The sequence below is a fragment of the Sinohyriopsis cumingii genome, chromosome 5, assembly GCF_028554795.1.
Source record: "Sinohyriopsis cumingii isolate HCF-2022 chromosome 5, ASM2855479v2, whole genome shotgun sequence".
Lineage (NCBI taxonomy): Eukaryota > Metazoa > Mollusca > Bivalvia > Unionida > Unionidae > Sinohyriopsis > Sinohyriopsis cumingii.
The window spans coordinates 20647229-20667913 of record NC_142965.1 but is presented as its reverse complement, the minus strand read 5'-3'; the positions used below and the strand labels follow the sequence as shown (position 1 = coordinate 20667913).

General features: G+C 35.5%; 1 protein-coding gene across 1 annotated transcript in view; it reads right to left on the bottom strand.

Moving 5' to 3' along the window:
• Window positions 1–957: 957 nt before the first annotated feature.
• LOC149798752 (integral membrane protein GPR180-like) overlaps window positions 958–20685 on the bottom strand; it is a 43816-nt gene continuing 24088 nt past the window's right edge. Inside the window, exons 7-9 of the mRNA XM_089957626.1 lie at window positions 18776–18967; window positions 17351–17428; window positions 958–5233 (exon numbers count right to left, since the gene is read on the bottom strand). Coding sequence (XP_089813752.1) covers window positions 5069–5233; window positions 17351–17428; window positions 18776–18967 — 435 coding nt within the window. The 3' untranslated portion in view covers window positions 958–5068. The remainder of the gene's footprint in view (window positions 5234–17350; window positions 17429–18775; window positions 18968–20685) is intronic.

Sequence of the window (20685 nt, the reverse complement as noted above, 5' to 3'; positions counted from 1 at the left end):
AAATACTGATAATGGCAAATGTTAGTGACTGATGGAAGCATAAAAATAATGATAATGGCATATGTTAGTGACTGATGGAAGCATACAAATACTGATAATGGCATATGTTAGTGACTGATGGAAGCATAAAAATACTATAATGGTATATGTTGGTGACTGATGGAAGCAAAAAATACTGATAATGGCATATGTTAGTGACTGATGGAAGCATAAAAATACTGATAATGGTATATGTTGGTGACTGATGGAAGCAAAAAATACTGATAATGGCATATGTTAGTGACTGATGGAAGCAAAAAATACTGATAATGGCATATGTTAGTGACTGATGGAAGCATAAAAATAATGATAATGGAATATGTTAGTGACTGATGGAAGCATACAAATACTGATAATGGCATATGTTAGTGACTGATGGAAGCATAAAAATACTGATAATGGTATATGTTGATGACTGATGGAAGCAAAAAATACTGATAATGGCATATGTTAGCGACTGATGGAAGCATAAAAATACTGATAATGGTATATGTTGGTGACTGATGGAAGCAAAAAATACTGATAATGGCATATGTTAGTGACTGATGGAAGCAAAAAATACTGATAATGGCATATGTTAGTGACTGATGGAAGCATAAAAATACTGATAATGGTATATGTTGGTGACTGATGGAAGCAAAAAATACTGATAATGGCATATGTTAGTGACTGATGGAAGCAAAAAATACTGATAATGGCATATATTAGTGACTGATGGAAGCATACAAATACTGATAATGGCATATGTTAGTGACTGATGGAAGCATAAAAATACTGATAATGGTATATGTTGGTGACTGATGGAAGCATAAAAATACTGATAATGGCATATGTTAGTGACTGATGTGCAGCAATAGGCTCACTGAAAAATGACTTCAAAATCAAGTTAAATATTGCAAAAGAAACCAAACTAAAATACTATTGGTAGAATCACTTTATTTCAACAATGCATAATTTTTTTTACTGCTAAGTTATTTTATGGATGCAAATATGACAGTTGCCCTTGAAAGACATGGTAGTATAAGATCCAGATCTCGTACTTAATGTGTTTAAATGCAGATATGTGTGAGTGAAAATGTAAAAAAGGGCTTCAAATGATTTTCAATAATTGTACAAACATATGCATAATGCCATGAACTTTGAAACAATAATATGATTTTATTCAATGCAAATTAACATTTTTGCTTACTGTAACATAACTAGACTAAATTTGTTAAATTGTAGGACTTATGTGGGATGGTTCAGAAACACTGAAGTTAAATAACTTGAAAAAGTATTATCCAATGACAAAATTCTAGCTCAAAGAATGTGTGGAATATTGACATCATAAAGCTTGTCTCCAACCAGATGCTAATCTTACTTTTTGTCCTTTCATCAATCACAAAAAATAATTAACTTTTCTATCATGGCAAGTGTGACATGGAAACAAATCACATATTAATTGCCCATTTATTATTTATTTACATGTCTCATTTTGTATAGAATGTATACTCTGTAAAAACAAATTGTTCAGTATGTACACCCTGTAACAGTCTTTGTACATTATGTATATGCTCTAAAGATCTCTGTACAGCATGTACAACCTGTAATAGTCTCTGTACAGAATATATATGCTGTAAAGATATTTGTACAGTATGTATACCCTGTAACAGTCTTTGTACATTATATATATGCTATAAAGATCTTTGTACGGCATGTACAACCTGTAATTGTCTCTGTACAGAATATATATGCTGTAAAGATAATTGTACAGTATGTATACCCTGTAACAGTCTTTGTACATTATGTATATGCTGTAAAGATCTCTGTATGTCATGTACAACATGTAATAGTCTATGTACAGAATGTATATGCTGTAAAGATATTTGTATAGTATGTATACTCTATAAAAGTCTTTGTACAACATCATACCCTCTAAAGATCTTTGCAGTACTGCATACCCATCTAAGCATATTTGTGCAGAATGCATACCTTGTTAAGATCACTGTACAGCATGTACACACTATAAAGCTCTTTGTAAAGCATGCATACCAAGCAGAGATCTTTGCATGGTATTTATATCTTGTACAGATCTTTTACAGTGTATATATGCCCTGTGAAACTATCTGTACAGTATGCTTATCCTGTAGAGATCTTTGTACGGTGTGTACACTATCTAAAGATCTTTGTATAGTCTACATATTCTGTAGAGATCTTTGTACAATACGTACTCTTTACAAATCATTGTACTATATATAGACACTGTACAGATCTTTGTACAGTATCTGTACACTGTAAATATCTTTGTACAGTATCTATACCCTGTAAAGATCTTTGTACAGTATATATATATACCAAGTAAAGATCTTTGTACAGTATCTATACCATGTAAAGATCTTTGTACAGTCTGTATATTCTGTAAAGATCTTTGTAAGTATGTACACTCTTTACAGATATTTGTACTGTATATAGACACTGTAAAGATCTTTGTAGAGTATCTATACCATGTAAAGAACTGCTGCAAATACTGTCATCTAGAAATTAGCACTACTAACACTGTCATAGACAAATTGGTACTGCTAACACTGTCATAGAGAAATAAGCACTGCTAACAATGTAATGTAGAATTAGCACTGCTAACACTGTAATGTAGAAATTGGCACTGCTAAGACTGTAATGTAGAATTAGCACTGCTAACACTGTCATATAGAAATATGCACTGCTAACACTGTAATGTAGAATTAGCAAAGCTAATAGTGTCATGTAGAATTAGCACAGCTAATACTGTCATGTAGAAATTGGCACTGCTAACACTGTCATGTAGAATTTAGCACTACTAACATGGTCATGGACAAATTGGTACTGCTAACAATGTCATATAGAAATAAGCACTGCTAACACTGTCATGTAGAATTTAGCACAGCTAACACTGTCATGTAGAAATTGGCAATGCTAGCACTGTCATGTAGAATTTAGCACAGCTAACACTGTCATATAGAAATAAGCACTGCTGACACTCTCATGTACAAATTAGCACTGCCCTTAGTTTAAAAACAGAGGTAACGTAAAACCCAAAGGTAAATACTTATACAAAACTCTCTGGAGATCTTTTATCACTGAATCATTCTGCAGAAGAGGTCATAATTACATCCTATTTGTAAATGCATGTACCTCTATCCATGTAATGTCCATTAATAACACAATGAAATCTAATTTATAGATTTATGTATCACTATGCATGTACTATGTTTGTAATTCCTTATTTTCAATCAAGAGATGTGCAAATGATCATGAGCAAATGAATTATAATTCTGCTCTTAAAAACATACAAAATAAATATTTAAAACAAATGCATACAAATGAAGCTACAATGAATCATCTCAACATCTAAAATGTTAGTTCAACCCTGTTCTTGAGACGTAATCCCAGAGACAACAAAATTAAAATCTCTTTCGTACATGAATTATCTCAACATCTAAAATGTTAGTTCATCCCTGTTCCTGATTAAATCAATGAGAAGAACAAGTCTTATATGAAATCTTTCTCCAGTCAATGAAATACAACATTACAAAGCAAAATGATCAAAGTATTCAATGCAAAATTTTGGAACAATTTTTAACTTAAGTATTGTAGAGAAATAACAGTATGGCCAGATTGCAAGCCTTTATTTTGTCACAGAGTGTTCATCATGATATATCATTCTACAGATCAATCATCATTCTGCAGTCATTAGTGTCCATGAAACTGCACTAATGACAAATGGTTAATGCTGATCCTTGATTCATTATTCTGCAGTCAACAGCATCCCAAAAATGCACTAAATACAAATGGTTAATGCTGATCCTTAAAGCACAAACTGTTATAATGAACGAATATTTACTGAAGGTCAAGTACCCTTTATAGTGCATCTACAGGTCAAGGTATGAGGCTGGCACAAGGCATGGTGCATCTATGAGCCAAGGTACAAGCCATAGTGCATCTATAAGCAAAGATAGAAGGCATAATGCAAAGATACAAGGCTGGTACAAGCCATAGTGCATCTATAGGCCAAGGTACAATCCACAGTGCATCTATAAGCCTAGGTACAAGCCATAGTGAACCTATAAGCCAAGGTAATAGTGTATCAATAAGCCAAAGTACAAGGCCAGTGGCCTAGTGGTTAAAGCATCCGCCTCGGATGCAGGAGGTCGCAGGTTCAAATCCTGGCTGAGTCATACCAAAGACTTATAAAAATGGTACTAACAGCTGCCTCACTAGGCGCTCAGCTTTAAGAGGTTAGTGTTAGGACTGGTTGGCCTGGTGTCAGGATAATGTGACTGGGTGGGACATCATGCTACATGTCTGGGACATGATGCCCCAGTGCTAGACATCACTATAAACTGCCACACAACAGACATAGTAGCGGAATGACTGAAAAATTGTTAAAGCTAGGTTAAAAGTCCAAATCACTCACTCACTCACCCAAGGAACAAGGTTGGTGCAAGGTATGTTGCATCTGTAAGTCAAGGTACAAAGCTGGTACATGGCATGTTGCATCTACAAACAAAGGTACAAGGCTGATACAAGGCATGTTGCATCTATAAGCCAAGGTACAAGGCTGGTTCAAGACATGGTGCACATGTAAGCAAGGGTACAAGGCTGATACAAGGCATGGTGCCTAGTTAAGCCAAGGTACAAGGCATAGTGCATCTATGCAACCAAAGTACAAGGCTGGTACATGGCAAAATGCAAATATAAGCCACGGTACAAGACACAGAGCATCTATAAATCAAGGTACAAGGCTGGTACAAGGCATAGTACATCTATAAGCCAAGGTTCAAGGCATAGTGCATCTATAAATCAAGGTACAAGGCTGGTACAAGGCAAAGTGCATCTATAAGCCATGGTACAAGGCTTAAGCAGTCTGAAAACAAAACCATAGCTAAATATCATAATTGAAATGCTGATGCCAGACAGACAGACAAATGGACAAACCATCATCATTAAAAACAGGCTGATCAATACAAATTAAATAAATGACAACAATATTCAATACAAGCTTGAGTTTGTATCAGGAGTATATTTTCAGGCCTAAATTTTTATTGTCAAATTTTAAATAAAGAGGTAGAGAGCTTGAGAGGGCTGACACTTCCCAGTAAAGGCTCCTGGAGAGAAAAAGTCGATAAAGCATAACCACTGCCACTGACTGACATAGCACCACGCTCATGGTTATCAGCTGAAATAAAATCAAATAAAAATGTACACTTAAATATGCTAAAATAATTGTTTTGGAAGAAGATATGCATATATGACATGAAAAGTTAACACACTTGTGTGTACCATTAAATTTTTACATAGGCATATATGACATGAAAAGTGACACTTGTGTGTACCATTAATTTTTACATAGGCATATATGACATGAAAAGTGACACTTGTGTGTACCATTAATTTTTACATAGGCATATATGACATGAAAAGTAACACACTTGTGTGTGCCATTAATTTTTACAGAGGCATATATGACATGAAAAGTAACACTTGTGTGTACCATTAATTTTTACATAGGCATATTTGACATGAAAAGTAACACACTTGTATGTACCATTAATTTTTACACAGGCATATATGACATGAAAAGTAACACATTTGTGTGTGCCATTAATTTTTACACAGGCATATATGACATGAAAAGTAACATACTTGTGTGTGCCATTAATTTTTACACAGGCATATATGACATGAAAAATAATACTTGTGTGTACCATTAATTTTTATATCAGATACTGTATACATTGCAAATAACTTGGGTCCAGCTGCAAACTGATGTTATATATATCTATACTGTGTGCTTAAATATTGTCTGCAATTGAGGATTGTGGTTGCAGTTTTTGCCTACCCAACTTCTGTCCTGATGTAAGTAAAGTTGTGTTCATATAATGCTAGAAGAATTTTTAAATCATTCATTGAATTGCTAAGTGCTCAATGACTGGGTTAACACATTATTTGGGGATCTTTGTGAATTCATTCAAAGACATTCTGCTCAGCATCATTGGTTAATCAGGACATTCAAGACTATTAGTACATCAGGACATTCAAAACTATTGGTACATCAGGATATTCAAGACTAATGGAATTCATTCGAAACCCTCAATACTTTTGGACTTGTGAAAGACATTTAGGATTATTTGGAATTTAATTCACAATGCTTTAAGTATCTTGTGAATTTTCACTTTGTATTCTTGGGAAATACACTGTTTGTTGATTTTACTAAACTTGTTTGTTTCGTTTCTTTCCGTTACATACTTTAAGACCTAGAGTTGGCATACTGTGTAGACCCATATCTGTTAGCTTGTTAGAAGGAATCAGTAAAACAAACATCAAAATACCCTGACCTGACAATGCATGGTGGGTGTTGTACCAGACTTATAAGTGAGTACATACTGTAATTGCTTTTTTATTCAAAAAGACAAAGGAAAACCCTGCTTAACAGATGATAGAAAGAAATATTGAAAATGTAAATTCATTTATCCTGGAAAATATAAAAACATACTGTATATTAAAAACTGACATCACATCTGATTTTGCAAAGACGAATGGTTCTACATTACTTGCAAAATGTATTTTGTGATGTTATTTTGCATTGAAAAGCAGAGCAATTAATTTAACAGCAGTACAAATGTAATGTTTGAAAATTTTGACAAAATAATTTAAGATGTTACAAAAGTTCAGGGTTTTCCCACAATAAAAGGAAATATTTATAACAAATATTTTTTTAATGTGTTTGAATGTGATTGTGTGCCATAAAGAGCATGTTATTAATTAATTCATAAAAATATCAAGAAAAATATCAAAAAAATTAATTGAAACTTTGAGACTGAAGATCTCTGATCCTACTGATATCTCTGATGATGTCTCTTAAGCTACTGATATCTCTGATGTCTTTCAAGCTACTGATATCTCTGATGATATCACTGAAACTACTGATATCTCTGATGATATCTCTGAAGCTACAGATATCTCTGAAGATGTCTATGAAGCTACACATACCTCTGAAGCTACTGATATCTCTGAAGATGTCTATGAAGCTACATATATCTCTGAAGCTACTGATATCTCTGCATATCCTACTGATTTATATTATGATGTCTCTAACAATACTGATATCTCTGACTCTACTGTTACCTCTGATGATGTCTCTGAAGCTTCTGATATATCTCTGAGGCTACTGATATCTCTAATGCTACATTACTGTTATCTCTGATGCTATTTATGTCCCTGGTGATACAGATATATATACTGATGTCTTTGAAGGTACCAAAATATCTCTGAAGCTATGGATATATCTGATGCATAAGTACTGACATATCTGAACCTAATGTACTGATATCTCTGAACCTAATGTATTAATATCTCTGAACCTAATGTACTGATATCTCTGAAAGTAATGTCCTGATATCTCTGAAACTAATGTATTGATATCTCTGAAACTGATGTATTGATATCTCTGAAGCTACTGATGTCTTTACAGATGTCTTTTCATCAACAAAAATGTCTTTGACAGTACTGATGACCACTGCATTAAATTTTCAGCACTGGTTTCAATTTTAGCATGGTATATTCCTGAAAATTTGGAAACCTTTTCTTTCCTAACAACTGTGTTTTTAATAAAAATCTGCCTTTTAATGGAAGTTCATTCTTTAGAAATATGATTTCCTTGACTCAAAGCTTTCTAAATTTGAAGCAATAAATTTCATGGGAGTAAAAACCAAAACTGGCTATTTCTTGGTTTACTGGCTACATCATGCTGTGGAAATGGGTGCTAACAGCAAAGTAGCCAGCACAGAGCATTTTATACAATTATCAGCACTAGCTTTTGCAATATTTGATCCTAAAGTTCAAAGTAAATTCTGTCTTCAACTTGAATTCAAGGCTAGGGTTAAATGGGTCTGCTTTTGCACCAATGCTACAATTAAACAGCTCTGCTTTTGCACTGTTCTATACATTCCAGGATAGGAATAAAAAGCTGTTTTTGCACTGTTCTATACATCCTGGGCTAGGATTGCCTTCACTAATCGATGTTATCAATACTTCTCTCTCATCAGGAGAATTCTCATCATTTTTCAAAAGTACCATTGTTAAGCCTCTGTTGAAGAAACCAACACTTGACCTGAACAATTTAAAGAACTACCAACCTGTTTCTAACCTCTCATTCACTTAACAAATATCTGAAAAAGTTCTTCAATCCCAACTTCAGTCTCATCTGAATTCAAATGTCTTTTTAGCAATGTACAGTCTGCATATTGCCCTCACCATAATAATGAAACTGATCTTCTCAGAATAGTTAATGACCTTGGATAGTGGAAATATTAGTCCTTACCATCCTTGACTTGTCTGTGGCATTTGACACAATAGACCATAATATATTACTTCACCATCTCCAGCATGTATTTTGTATTCATGACACAGCCTGATTCAAGTCCTACTTAGTCAACAGGACACAAATTCATAGCTGCCAACCTTCCAGGCTCACAGTTAGTGAAAACAGGGATAAAAAGTTGTGAATTTGGACATGAATTAGTGAAAAATGCCATGACAATAACTCCATCCACTCTGACTGTCAATACTACATTATATCAAGATCACAATATAAAACAAAAACACTACATATATGCAGAAATGTTTATTTATCAAGACATGATACTGTAGCAGACCTGAACTTCCTCAACTGCTTGATTGTAAATTTGTTTTCTAAACAGTTCAGACTTCTTGCCTGCTGGTTGATGTTGGAGACTAAAATTGCTGACAAATTTTCTGCAGCTATTTAGGCCCTAAAGTCTGTCTTATTTTTCCTCACTGGAGAAAATACTCTTTCGCTGTCACTGATGCTGTGAGGAATGCACAGGAGCTGCAGCACTTCTGGTTCTTCCACAGGAAAATTTGGAAGCGATTTTCGAGTCCGGGAACATTTGTCGGAACAAATGTTTAGCATGGTCTCCAGCCGATGAAGGTAGATTGTGTTTGACAAGAAGACTCACAAATAATGCTTCAGCGTTGGTAGCTTGCAGGTCTTCCGCCGATGGCTTAAAATATTCCTGAGCTGAAATCTGTGAATTCTTAATTTTCACAACTTTTACCTGTTTTTTGCAACTGATGTGCTTCCTCACATCATCTCTGTGATGGCATACTGAGTGCAAAAAGCATGATGAATATCAATGTTTAATGGCAGATTGCATGGCCAATTTTTGATATATTCCAAATTAAACTTCACTTTTTGAGCAATACATTTCTTTTTCTTTGGTGGTGAAGACATTTTCAAGATCTTACATGCGATGCTGAACGGTAACTCAAATCTGTGTTGGTGACTCATGCGCAGAGCAAAATTCCGGTTAGGCCCCAGTTTCTCTCAAAAGCATTTGCAAAACTACTCTTATAAATATAGATTAAAAAATAGGCTAAAATGCTTGCTACCAGGCCAACTGCGAATATCATGACTAGCGCTTAACGGGAAATCGGTTATTTTATTAGAGATTTAAAATAATTGAGAATTCGTGAATTTTTGGCTTGCAGTGTGAATCTGTGAATCGCTGAAAAAGTCATGAAATTCACGCCAAATTCGTGAGGGTTGGCAGCTATGCAAATTGTGTCTGTAAATGGAAAACATTCCAGCCCAGTTGACCTATGTTTTGGTGTTCAACAAGGCTATGTTCTTTACCCTGCTGTCTTCATGCTATATACTCAGCCACTCTCAAGTGTCATAGATTGATATCCTGTGTCTCACCAACTGGACATCATGCTAAATGTCTGCGGCATGATGCCCCAGTGCTAGACATCACTATAAACTGACACACTGCAGATATCGTAGCAATATGACTGAAAAATTGTTCAAGCTATGTTAAAAATCCAAAATCACACACACACACACATACTCACCAACTGTACACTGATGGCAGTGAACTATACAAATCTAGCTGCCCAGCTGAAGTGTAGCCTACCATCCAAAGTGTAGGGATGTGCATTTCTGATGTCAGGGCATAGATGACATGTAACAAACAATGATGGTAAAACTGAAGCCATCTTGATCACTATGCAAAAACTTTCTCATTCCAATCCTTTACCTTAAATAATAAGTATCAGCAATGCCAACATTAAAGTTACACTGCCAGTATGAAACTTAGGTGTCACTCTCCACAGTATGCTCTCATTACACAAATATGTAATGAACATATACTAAGCTACTCCATTCACAATTTTCTTTCAGATGAAGCCACTAAAACACTTGTGCATTCCTTAGTACTTTCAAGACTGAACTATTGTAATTCACTCCTACCTGGTTTGTCTCAATATCTACTAAAGAAAGTTCAAAACATGGCTGCTTGGATCATCCTCAGAGCATGAAGAACTGAGCACATGTTACCTCCAATGACCCAGAATCACACTACAAATATGTCCACCATGCTACAATGCACTGACTGTCTCTAGTTTATATATGCCTATCTAACCTCATCCATTTGTACAATCCATCTAGACACTAATGCTCCTCTTCTGACACCTGCATTCTCATTGTTGTCAATGTTAAAACAAAGTCATATGGGTAACATTCTTTGTATACCAGGCCCAAGCTACATGGAATGTACTGCCCAAAGATCTTAGACACAAGGTCACTCTGATCTCATTCAAGAGTGGTTTGAAAACTCACCAATTTCAACTACATGAATAAACCTAAAGACTAAATAATGTTTACTTCTTTAATGATGGTCAGCATGTTTCTGTTTTGTAATTTCAGAGCATTTGTTTTTGTAATCTACTTGCTGATATTTTTTATTATATGTCTTATCTAATACTGTAAAGCACTTAGTGATTCCAAAGATTAGGCACTGTACTAAGTCGACATAATTATTGTTATTATTATTATTATTATTATTATTATTATTAAACAGGTCTATTTTTGCTTTGTTCTATTCATTCCAAGCCAAGGTTAAACATGTCTATTACTACATGCTATTAATTCCAGTCTAGGGTCAAGCAGGTCTGTTTCTACATGCTATTCATTCTGGCCTGGGTCAAGCAGGTCTGTTTCTACACCCTATTAATTCCAGTCCAGGGTCAAGCAGGTCTCATTTCTGCATGCTATTCATTCTGGCCTGGGTCAAGCAGGTCTGTTTCTACATGCTATTCATTCTGGCCTGGGTCAAGCAGGTCTGTTTCTACACCCTATTAATTCCAGTCCAGGGTCAAGCAGGTCTGTTTCTACATGCTATTCATTCCAGCCTGGGTCAAGCAGATCTGTTTCTACATGCTATTTATTCTGGCCTGGGTCAAGCAGGTCTGTTTCTACACCCTATTAATTTCAGTCCAAGGTAAAGCAGGTCTGTTTTTGTATCCTATTCATTCCAGGCCAGGGTCAAACAAGTATGTTTTTGTACCCTATTCATTCCAGGCCAGGGTCAAACAGGTCTGTTTTTGTATCCTATTCATTCCAGGTCAGGGTCAAGCAGGTCTGTTTTTGTACCCTATTCATTCCAGGCCAGGGTCAAACAGGTATGTTATTGTACCCTATTCATTCCAGGTCAGGGTCAAACAGGTCTATTTTTGTACCCTATTCATTCCAGGCCAGGGTCAAACAAGTATGTTATTGTACCCTATTCATTCCAGGTCAGGGTCAAACAGGTCTATTTTTGTACCCTATTCATTCCAGGTCAAGGTCAAGCAGATATGTTTTTGTACCCTATTCATTCAAGGCCAGGGTAAAACAGGTCTGTTTTTGTACCCTATTCATTCCAGGTCAGGGTCAAACAGGTCTCTTTTTGTACCCTATTCATTCAAGGCCAGGGTGAAACAGGTCTGTTTTTGTACCCTATTCATTCCAGGTCAGGGTCAAACAGGTCTGTTTTTATACCCTATTCATTCTAGGTCAGGGTCAAACTGGTATGTTTTTATATCCTATTCATTCCAGGTCAGGGCCAAACAGGTCTCTTTTTGTACCCTATTCATTCCAGGTCAGGGTAATGCAGGTATGTTTTTGTACTCTATTCATTCAAGGCCAGGGTCAAACAGGTCTGTTTTTGTACCCTATTCATTCCAGGTCTGGGTCAAACAGATCTGTTTTTGTACCCTATTCATTCCAAGTCAGGGTCAAGCAGGTATATTTTTGTACCATATTTATTCCAGGCCAGGATCAAACAGGTCTGTTTCTGCATCCTATGACACTGTATTATGTAAACTGATCTACTCATCCATTCTGCAAATGTGATTGGCCCACACTAGAGAGCATAGCCCTGAGCCTGTATGTCAAGCCCATAATCAAAGCCCTGCAGTAAATGTGTAGCCTTAACCCCAAGGGCAAAAGATTGAGTGAGCATTTCACAGGATGAATTGTCTTGCTTTATAATGATTCATACAAAGTATGAAGAAAATCCCTCAAGGGGCGTAATTAATTCAAACTTAAACACACCTTTTCTATGACTGTGCCTTAGACTCTAAAAGGACAAGCAAAGCAGGCATGTCGTTGCATGAATGACCTTAGCTACAAAATAATTCATGCTAAGTATCATGACAATCTATCCAAAGGATTATGAAATATAAGTAAATTTTAAAAAACCTTAACATAAATTTTTTTCGACTCAAAATGACTCAAACCAAGTATGATGAAAATCTATCAAGGAGTTTAGACTCGTACCAAGTAGGCAGAAAATGTATCAAGGAATTTAGACTCATACCAAGTATGAAGAAACCAAGTATGATCTATAAGTGAACCCGTAAAAAACTGTTGATCCCATTATCACTAATGGAAAAGTGACTGCTGTGTCTCACCTCCCACTATCATGGACTTGACAATTAAGGATGCTACATCATCTGGTAACTAATAGTTACATCTGAGAGGTCAAATTTTATCCCATTTCATTTCATATTATTGTTTCAAAATATGCAGATAACAAAATTCTTAATTTGAAAAGTGCTATACCTTTTATGTAGTTTGAATGTTTTGTATTCATTTCAAGGAGTTTATGCCAAAATTCAAGGACTATTTCAAGAATATCAAGGCCTTGTCAAGGATAAAACCTACATTTTTAAATCAAGGAGATTTGCAGGAAACCCCTAAAATTCAAGAATGTGATATGAACCATGATTTTAAACTTCTATTCTAATAATGAGGAAATATTAAAACTGACTGAGGCTACATGATATAATGGAAACAACAAAACAAGATTCAGTTACAATCATATATGTTATCAAATTAACTAATGGTTGGGTAAGGCTTATTAATTACAACCCCATCTGTGTAATCAAATTAACTAATAGTTGGGTAAAGCTTTTCAATTATGACCCCATATGAAACCAAACTAACTGACAGCTGGATAAAGCTTTTTAATTACAACCCATCTGTGTAATCAAATTAACTAATAGTTGGGTAAAGCTTTTTAATTATGACCCCATCTGTGTAATCAAATTAATTAATAGTTGTGTAAAGTTTTTAAATTATGACCCCATCTGTGTAATCAAAATAACTAACAGTTAGGTAAAGCTTATTAATTACAACTCCATCTGTGTAATCAAATAAACTAACAGCTTTTCTGAATCAACAATGCTTCAGTCAACTGTTATACAAAAGAGTAGAGATGAACTTTTATTAAAAACTCTCATCTGAAAACTGACTTCAGTATTGTAATGAAACCATAGTAGTTTTTGTTCCACCACACTGATTGCAATTGTTCAATTGGGAAACATGCATTTGAAACATTTTCAAGCACTGTGTGATAACATCATGCCCAACTAACAACTTGTAAAGTACACTTTGGCCATTTTTGTCCCCAACTCAGTTCCAAATTGCAAGTTGCAAGTACACTTTGGTCATCTTTGGCCCCAACTCAGTTCTAAATTATAAAGTACACTTTGGTCATTTTTGGCCCTGATTCAGTTCCAAATTTTCTAGTACACTTTGGCCATTTTTGGCCCCAACTCAGTTCCAAATTATAAAGTACACTTTGGTCATTTTTGGCCCCAACTCTGTTCCAAATTATAAAGTACACTTTGGTCATTTTTGGCCCCAACTCAGTTCCAAATTATAAAGTACACTTTGGTCATTTTTGGCCCCAACTCAGTTCCAAATTGTATAGTACACTTTGACCATTTTTGGCCCCAACTCAGTTCCAAATTGTATAGTACACTTTGGTCATTTTTGGCCCCAACTCAGTTCCAAATTGTATAGTACACTTTGACCATTTTTGGCCCCAACTCAGTTCCAAATTATAAAGTACACTTTGGTCATTTTTGGCCCCAACTCAGTTCCAAATTATAAAGTACACTTTGGTCATTTTTGGCCCCAACTCAGTTCCAAATTATAAAGTACACTTTGGTCATTTTTGGCCCCAACTCAGTTCCAAATTATAAAGTACACTTTGGTCATTTTTGGCCCCAACTCAGTTCCAAATTATAAAGTACACTTTGGTCATTTTTGGCCCCAACTCAGTTCCAAATTATAAAGTACACTTTGGTCATTTTTGGCCCCAACTCAGTTCCAAATTATAAAGTACACTTTGGCCATTTTTGGCCCCAACTCAGTTCCAAATTATAAAGTACACTTTGGTCATCTTTGGCCCCAACTCAGTTCCAAATTGCAAGTACACTTTGGTCATCTTTGGCCCCAACTCAGTTCCAAATTATAAAGTACACTTTGGTCATTTTTGGCCCCAACTCAGTTCCAAATTGTATAGTACACTTTGGTCATTTTTGGCCCCAACTCAGTTCCAAATTGTATAGTACACTTTGGCCATTTTTGGCCCCAACTCAGTTCCAAATTGTATAGTACACTTTGGCCATTTTTGGCCCCAACTCAGTTCCAAATTGTATAGTACACTTTGGTCATTTTTGGCCCCAACTCAGTTCCAAATTGTATAGTACACTTTGGTCATTTTTGGCCCCAACTCAGTTCCAAATTGTATAGTACACTTTGGCCATTTTTGGCCCCAACTCAGTTCCATATTGTATAGTACACTTTGGTCATTTTTGGCCCCAACTCAGTTCCAAATTGTATAGTACACTTTGGTCATTTTTGGCCCCAACTCAGTTCCAAATTGTATAGTACACTTTGGCCATTTTTGGCCCCAACTCAGTTCCAAATTATAAAGTACACTTTGGCCATTTTTGGCCCCAACTCAGTTCCAAATTGTATAGTACACTTTGGTCATTTTTGGCCCCAACTCAGTTCCAAATTGTATAGTACACTTTGGTCATTTTTGGCCCCAACTCAGTTCCATATTGTATAGTACACTTTGGTCATTTTTGGCCCCAACTCAGTTCCATATTGTATAGTACACTTTGGTCATTTATGGCCCCAACTCAGTTCCAAATTGTATAGTACACTTTGGCCATTTTTGGCCCCAACTCAGTTCCAAATTATAAAGTACACTTTGGTCATTTTTGGCCCCAACTCAGTTCCAAATTGTATAGTACACTTTGGCCATTTTTGGCCCTGATTCAGTTCCAAATTGTATAGTACACTTTGGCCATTTTTGGCCCCAACTCAGTTCCATATTGTATAGTACACTTTGGTCATTTTTGGCCCCAACTCAGTTCCAAATTGTATAGTACACTTTGGTCATTTTTGGCCCCAACTCAGTTCCAAATTGTATAGTACACTTTGGCCATTTTTGGCCCCAACTCAGTTCCAAATTATAAAGTACACTTTGGTCATTTTTGGCCCCAACTCAGTTCCAAATTGTATAGTACACTTTGGCCATTTTTGGCCCCAACTCAGTTCCAAATTGTATAGTACACTTTGGCCATTTTTGGCCCCAACTCAGTTCCAAATTGTATAGTACACTTTGGCCATTTTTGGCCCTGATTCAGTTCCAAACCCAATGGTGGTCAATAACTACATGCTCAATCTCAACTCAAAAAATTAATTATCTTTAAAATACATACATAAACTTCAAGGGTGGGGCTATACCAAGTTTCTAGCTGCTTGCATAAATGACTTGGCCTTTATATGGTGAGAAAGTGTATATTCAGTATTGTAGAGATCTCACTAGTCTCCAAGTCATGAACCAGAGGCTAGTTGCAGGAAGTAAATATAGATACAGGAACATGACCATGGGGTAAATGCTGTTTAAAACAGATTAAATGAATAGTTATGTAATATTCCAAAAAGATAGATGCAAAATCTGCACTTAATTCAATTAAATATGTACAAATTACAAGTGACCATTGAATTTCCCAAACCCTTTTCCCCAGTGGAAAGACAGTTGCTTTGATGGGGAAAATAATTCCCACTCCCTAAACATAAGTATAGCAATATGATCTGATTCACACCCCACCCCTAATTCAACACCAAGTTTATGAATCTGCCAGTGATGACAATGATGATGACACCAGCATCACTACATCATGGCATTTTTCTCCTCAATGAGACAACAAAAGATTATCTAATCCTGTTAATCTTATTCAACTATTAATTTTATTGGACAAAACAAGTGGGAACAAATAAATTATAGTTAATTAAATTGAATATTCATAACATGAAGGCTATTCCATGGAATGGGATTTATCAGGTTCAGTAGCCAAGCAGCCTAGATGTAATTTTCCCTTCATGTCCATCACATACAGAGTACTGGTAGCAAAAGAGCATGTGTTTTTTTTTAAAATGCCTTCTGACTTTGGTACATCCTTTTAAAGAGTACAGACCTGAGAATTTATACAACTTTTGATGCCAAAAAGTTCCGTCTGATTTACTACACATTATTTCAATTACGTGTGGCGGGAAGAATCAGAATAAGCTGCACAGACAAACAAATAAAGGCAACACTATCACCATATATACTCACGTACAAGTCAAATGCAAACTGCATCAACCCAGATCTGCCAACAAATAATGCTTTGGTAGATCTGGATTGATGCTGCTTTTTAGGAAGACTTTATTCCAGCTAGAACAAATATTTACCCTGAAGTGCCAGACCTTTATGCAATGGCAGATCAGGGTCTACATTTTTTATTGTTGTTGTTGTTGGGTTTAACGCCATTTTTCAGCACACAATAGGCTATACATGGCGGTCAGTATTAATGGTGGAGGAAAACCCGGGAAAAGCCCACAAAGAACCACTGTCCCAAGAGAAGCTACTGGCAAGCTTTCTCACATACCCACATTGGCTGAATCTAAGACTTGAACCAGTACAGACAGAGGTGAGATGGCAGTGATCCATAATGGAGAGCGCTTTAGACCACTTGGCCACTCTGGGTCCCTACAATTTTGGTAGCTGGACTTGACTTATAAGAGAGTATATATGGAGTATACCCTTCCACTGTTTTGGTAGGACATAAAAAGAACAAAGAAATAATAAAAGGAAGTGTAATTCACCTTGTATCTGAGATACTCGGAGACGATCAGTGTAAAGATGACTATCACAGGATAGCATAAGAACCACAGCATGCAGCTCTGAAAGAACAAGTTCATAATTAATTATAAAATAACAAATGATTTACAACACTCTCAGACTTTATTCCAGCTAAAATAAAGAAATAGTAAATGGAGAAGAATGTGATGGATGGACTGACAATTCGCAATAAAACTAAATTTACTAGTCTAAGACTAACAAAGCTGAATCATATGTACTAGACTAACAAAGCTGAACTGTGTGTACTAGACAAAGCTGAATTGCATGTACTAAACTAACAATGCTGATTTGTGTGTACTAGACTAACAATGCTAAATGTGTACAAGAATAACAAAGCTGAATCCTGTGTACAAGACTAACAAGGCTGAATAGCATGTACTAGACTAACAAAGCTGAACTGCATGTACTAGAATAACAAAGTTGAATTATGTACCAGACTAACAAAACTGAATCATGTATACTAGACTAACAGCTGAATTGCAAGTACTTGACTAACAAAGCTGAATTGTGTGTGGCACACATACTCTCATAATGATTCAGGTGCTTACTAAATTTCATGAAGGTATTTTAAATTGCAAGAGATATTAACTGGTGACTCTTGAAATGCTGATCAGACAGACTTCATTTCTACAGGACACAATGCAAACAGGACACTATGCAAAAACCTAATGTAAAAGCATGCCAAGCTTTATAAAGATATACTGAAGGGTTCAGGAAATATTATTTGAACAAAAGTGTGACAGTTTGACAAGCTGACTCCAGTAAATCCCCAACCCCACCCCAACCCCAAAACTCTGTGTGCATGTTTATGTTTAGGATATAATGGTAATAGCCTCTTGAATAAAGCATATGAAACATACTTCTACAGAATGCAGAAATAGCTTTCAACCTCTGTATTAGGCTGGTTCACAATCATTGACACTATATCTAACTTGTGCATCTATAATTTTTACAGTACAGAACCAGACCACTGCACTTCATGTGCTTGATTTCAAGTAATAAAGTGATAAATGTATCCTCCAGGGAAATGTGTAATTCTGTAATATGCACATTATATCATGTGTAACATCTGATTGAGGAACAAGGTCTGTTCAACAAAACCATGAAGAGCAGCAAGTTACGGACAGCCAGTGTATGTAACCCATCAAACATGGAATCCAAATAATTTTGATGAAAGTGTAACCTCAGACATTATCTTTACCAAAAATTAGATAACAAAGACAAATATTCTGAAACCCTATTCCACTACTTTTATATGAATTAACAATTAATCCAAATTAAGAAACTTTTATGGAGCAAAAAAAGAAACTTGTTTCCAATGGCAAGACTTTGCAATCAATTGAGCTAACAAGGGTACACTTATATGCAGACACATAACTTACTCATACCATTGTGAATGAGATATAGAACTCCTTCTTCATCATGCTTCTCTCAGCTGACACAACCAAATACAGATTCCAGGCAAAGAGGGTGGCAAGAGCAATTCTGAGAATGACTAGACACTGTCCTGCAGTGGTTCTATGTGCATGGTACAGTCTGTGAGACTGGTCCTGATACTGTTCCCACAGGAACAACAAACCCTGAAATAGATAGACACATAGATATATAGATAGGTAGGTAGACAGACAGACAGATAGCTAAATAAATAGATAGACAGGTAGATAGATAAAGGACTAGACAGTATACTGCAGTGGTTCTATGTGTCTGTGAGACTGGGCATGATACTATTTCCACAGGAATAAGAAACCATACAATTATATATTGCATGAAGTTCATTTGCTTACCATTAGGCTTGATAGTTTATATAATTTATGTATATATATACACAGACACACACACACACACACACAAACAGATAGTTTATGGTATGTGAGCACAATGCTGACTATATGGTGCTGACTAAAAGTAATACAAATTCTGGATAAACACTTACAAAGGTGTTTCCAAAATAAATGTGAACAATCATATAGTACTACAATATAAAAGAAAACAATGCTATAATTATTTAGATGGTAATAAAGTAAAAGCTATAGGTAACAAATATAAACCTTTTGAAACATACATTTAAAAATTGTTAAACTAATGATTACATTCCCTAGTACAGTCCAAGAATTTTCTATGATGATTCATCATCAAGTTTGCTAACTGTGTTCACAACTAATATTCTTAAAAGTATCAATCATATCACTAAGCAGGCTTACATCATACTGAACACGACAATATGTAAACTATTTCTGAACCTTTATATTGTGTTGATTTTCCCTGCTTTATGCTATCATCTTAATTATTTCCAAAAAATGGGGACATAATTATTAGGCATATATCTTGCTGATTATCAAACCCATTCAAGAGCATAATGATATGAACCAATTTACTGTTTACAGAAACTGGATGAGAAATATAATCTCTAAAGCAATAGTAGCAGCCAAATGAGACAGAAGCTTATTTCATCAAAATCTGCATATCTCGCCTATTAAGAAGCTTGTCAAAGACCATAAGGATACAAGCCTATTTGCCAAGTTTGATCAACTGATTGGTAACAAACTCAGCCAATATGATACCATATTATCACTTAAATGTACACACAGCTTGATAATAAACAAAATCATGTAACATTTTGATGATATAAATTTACTGAGCAAACCTGATTAAAAATCAGAGTCATTATAGTACTGATAATCTGAGATAATCAACTGCAAGATTACCTCATTAATATGTGTGGATCCTGCTCATAATGATGCTCTTCCAACATACTGAGATAAGCCTATCTACCATGTTTTACCCTAATCCTTTCAAAATTTAAGTCTCACAGTAATAAGCACAGTCAAACAGATCACCTTAATACTATGCACAGGCATTGCTCATGACAACACACATCCAACACTGTGATGATATTAGCATATTTACCAAACCTGATGTAAATCTGGACAGAACGACTACTTGAATGAAAAGAAACTCAGCCAATTGGATGCAAGATCACCTCATTACTATGCATAGGCACTGCTCACAACAACACCCATCCAACATTATGATGATATTAGCCTATTTATCAAGCCTGACCTAAATCAGTTTAGAAATACTATTTCTTGAATGGAAAGAAACCCAGCCAATCAGATGCAAGATCACCTCATTAATATGTAAGGATCATACTCACAAAACAACTCAATGGACATCCTAATTGTATAAGCCTATTTATCAAATCTGATAAAAATTAGATCAGAACTATGGCCTCTTCAGTGGCAACAAGCACAGACAATGAGATGCAAGACCACCTAATTGATATCCATGGACCTGATTC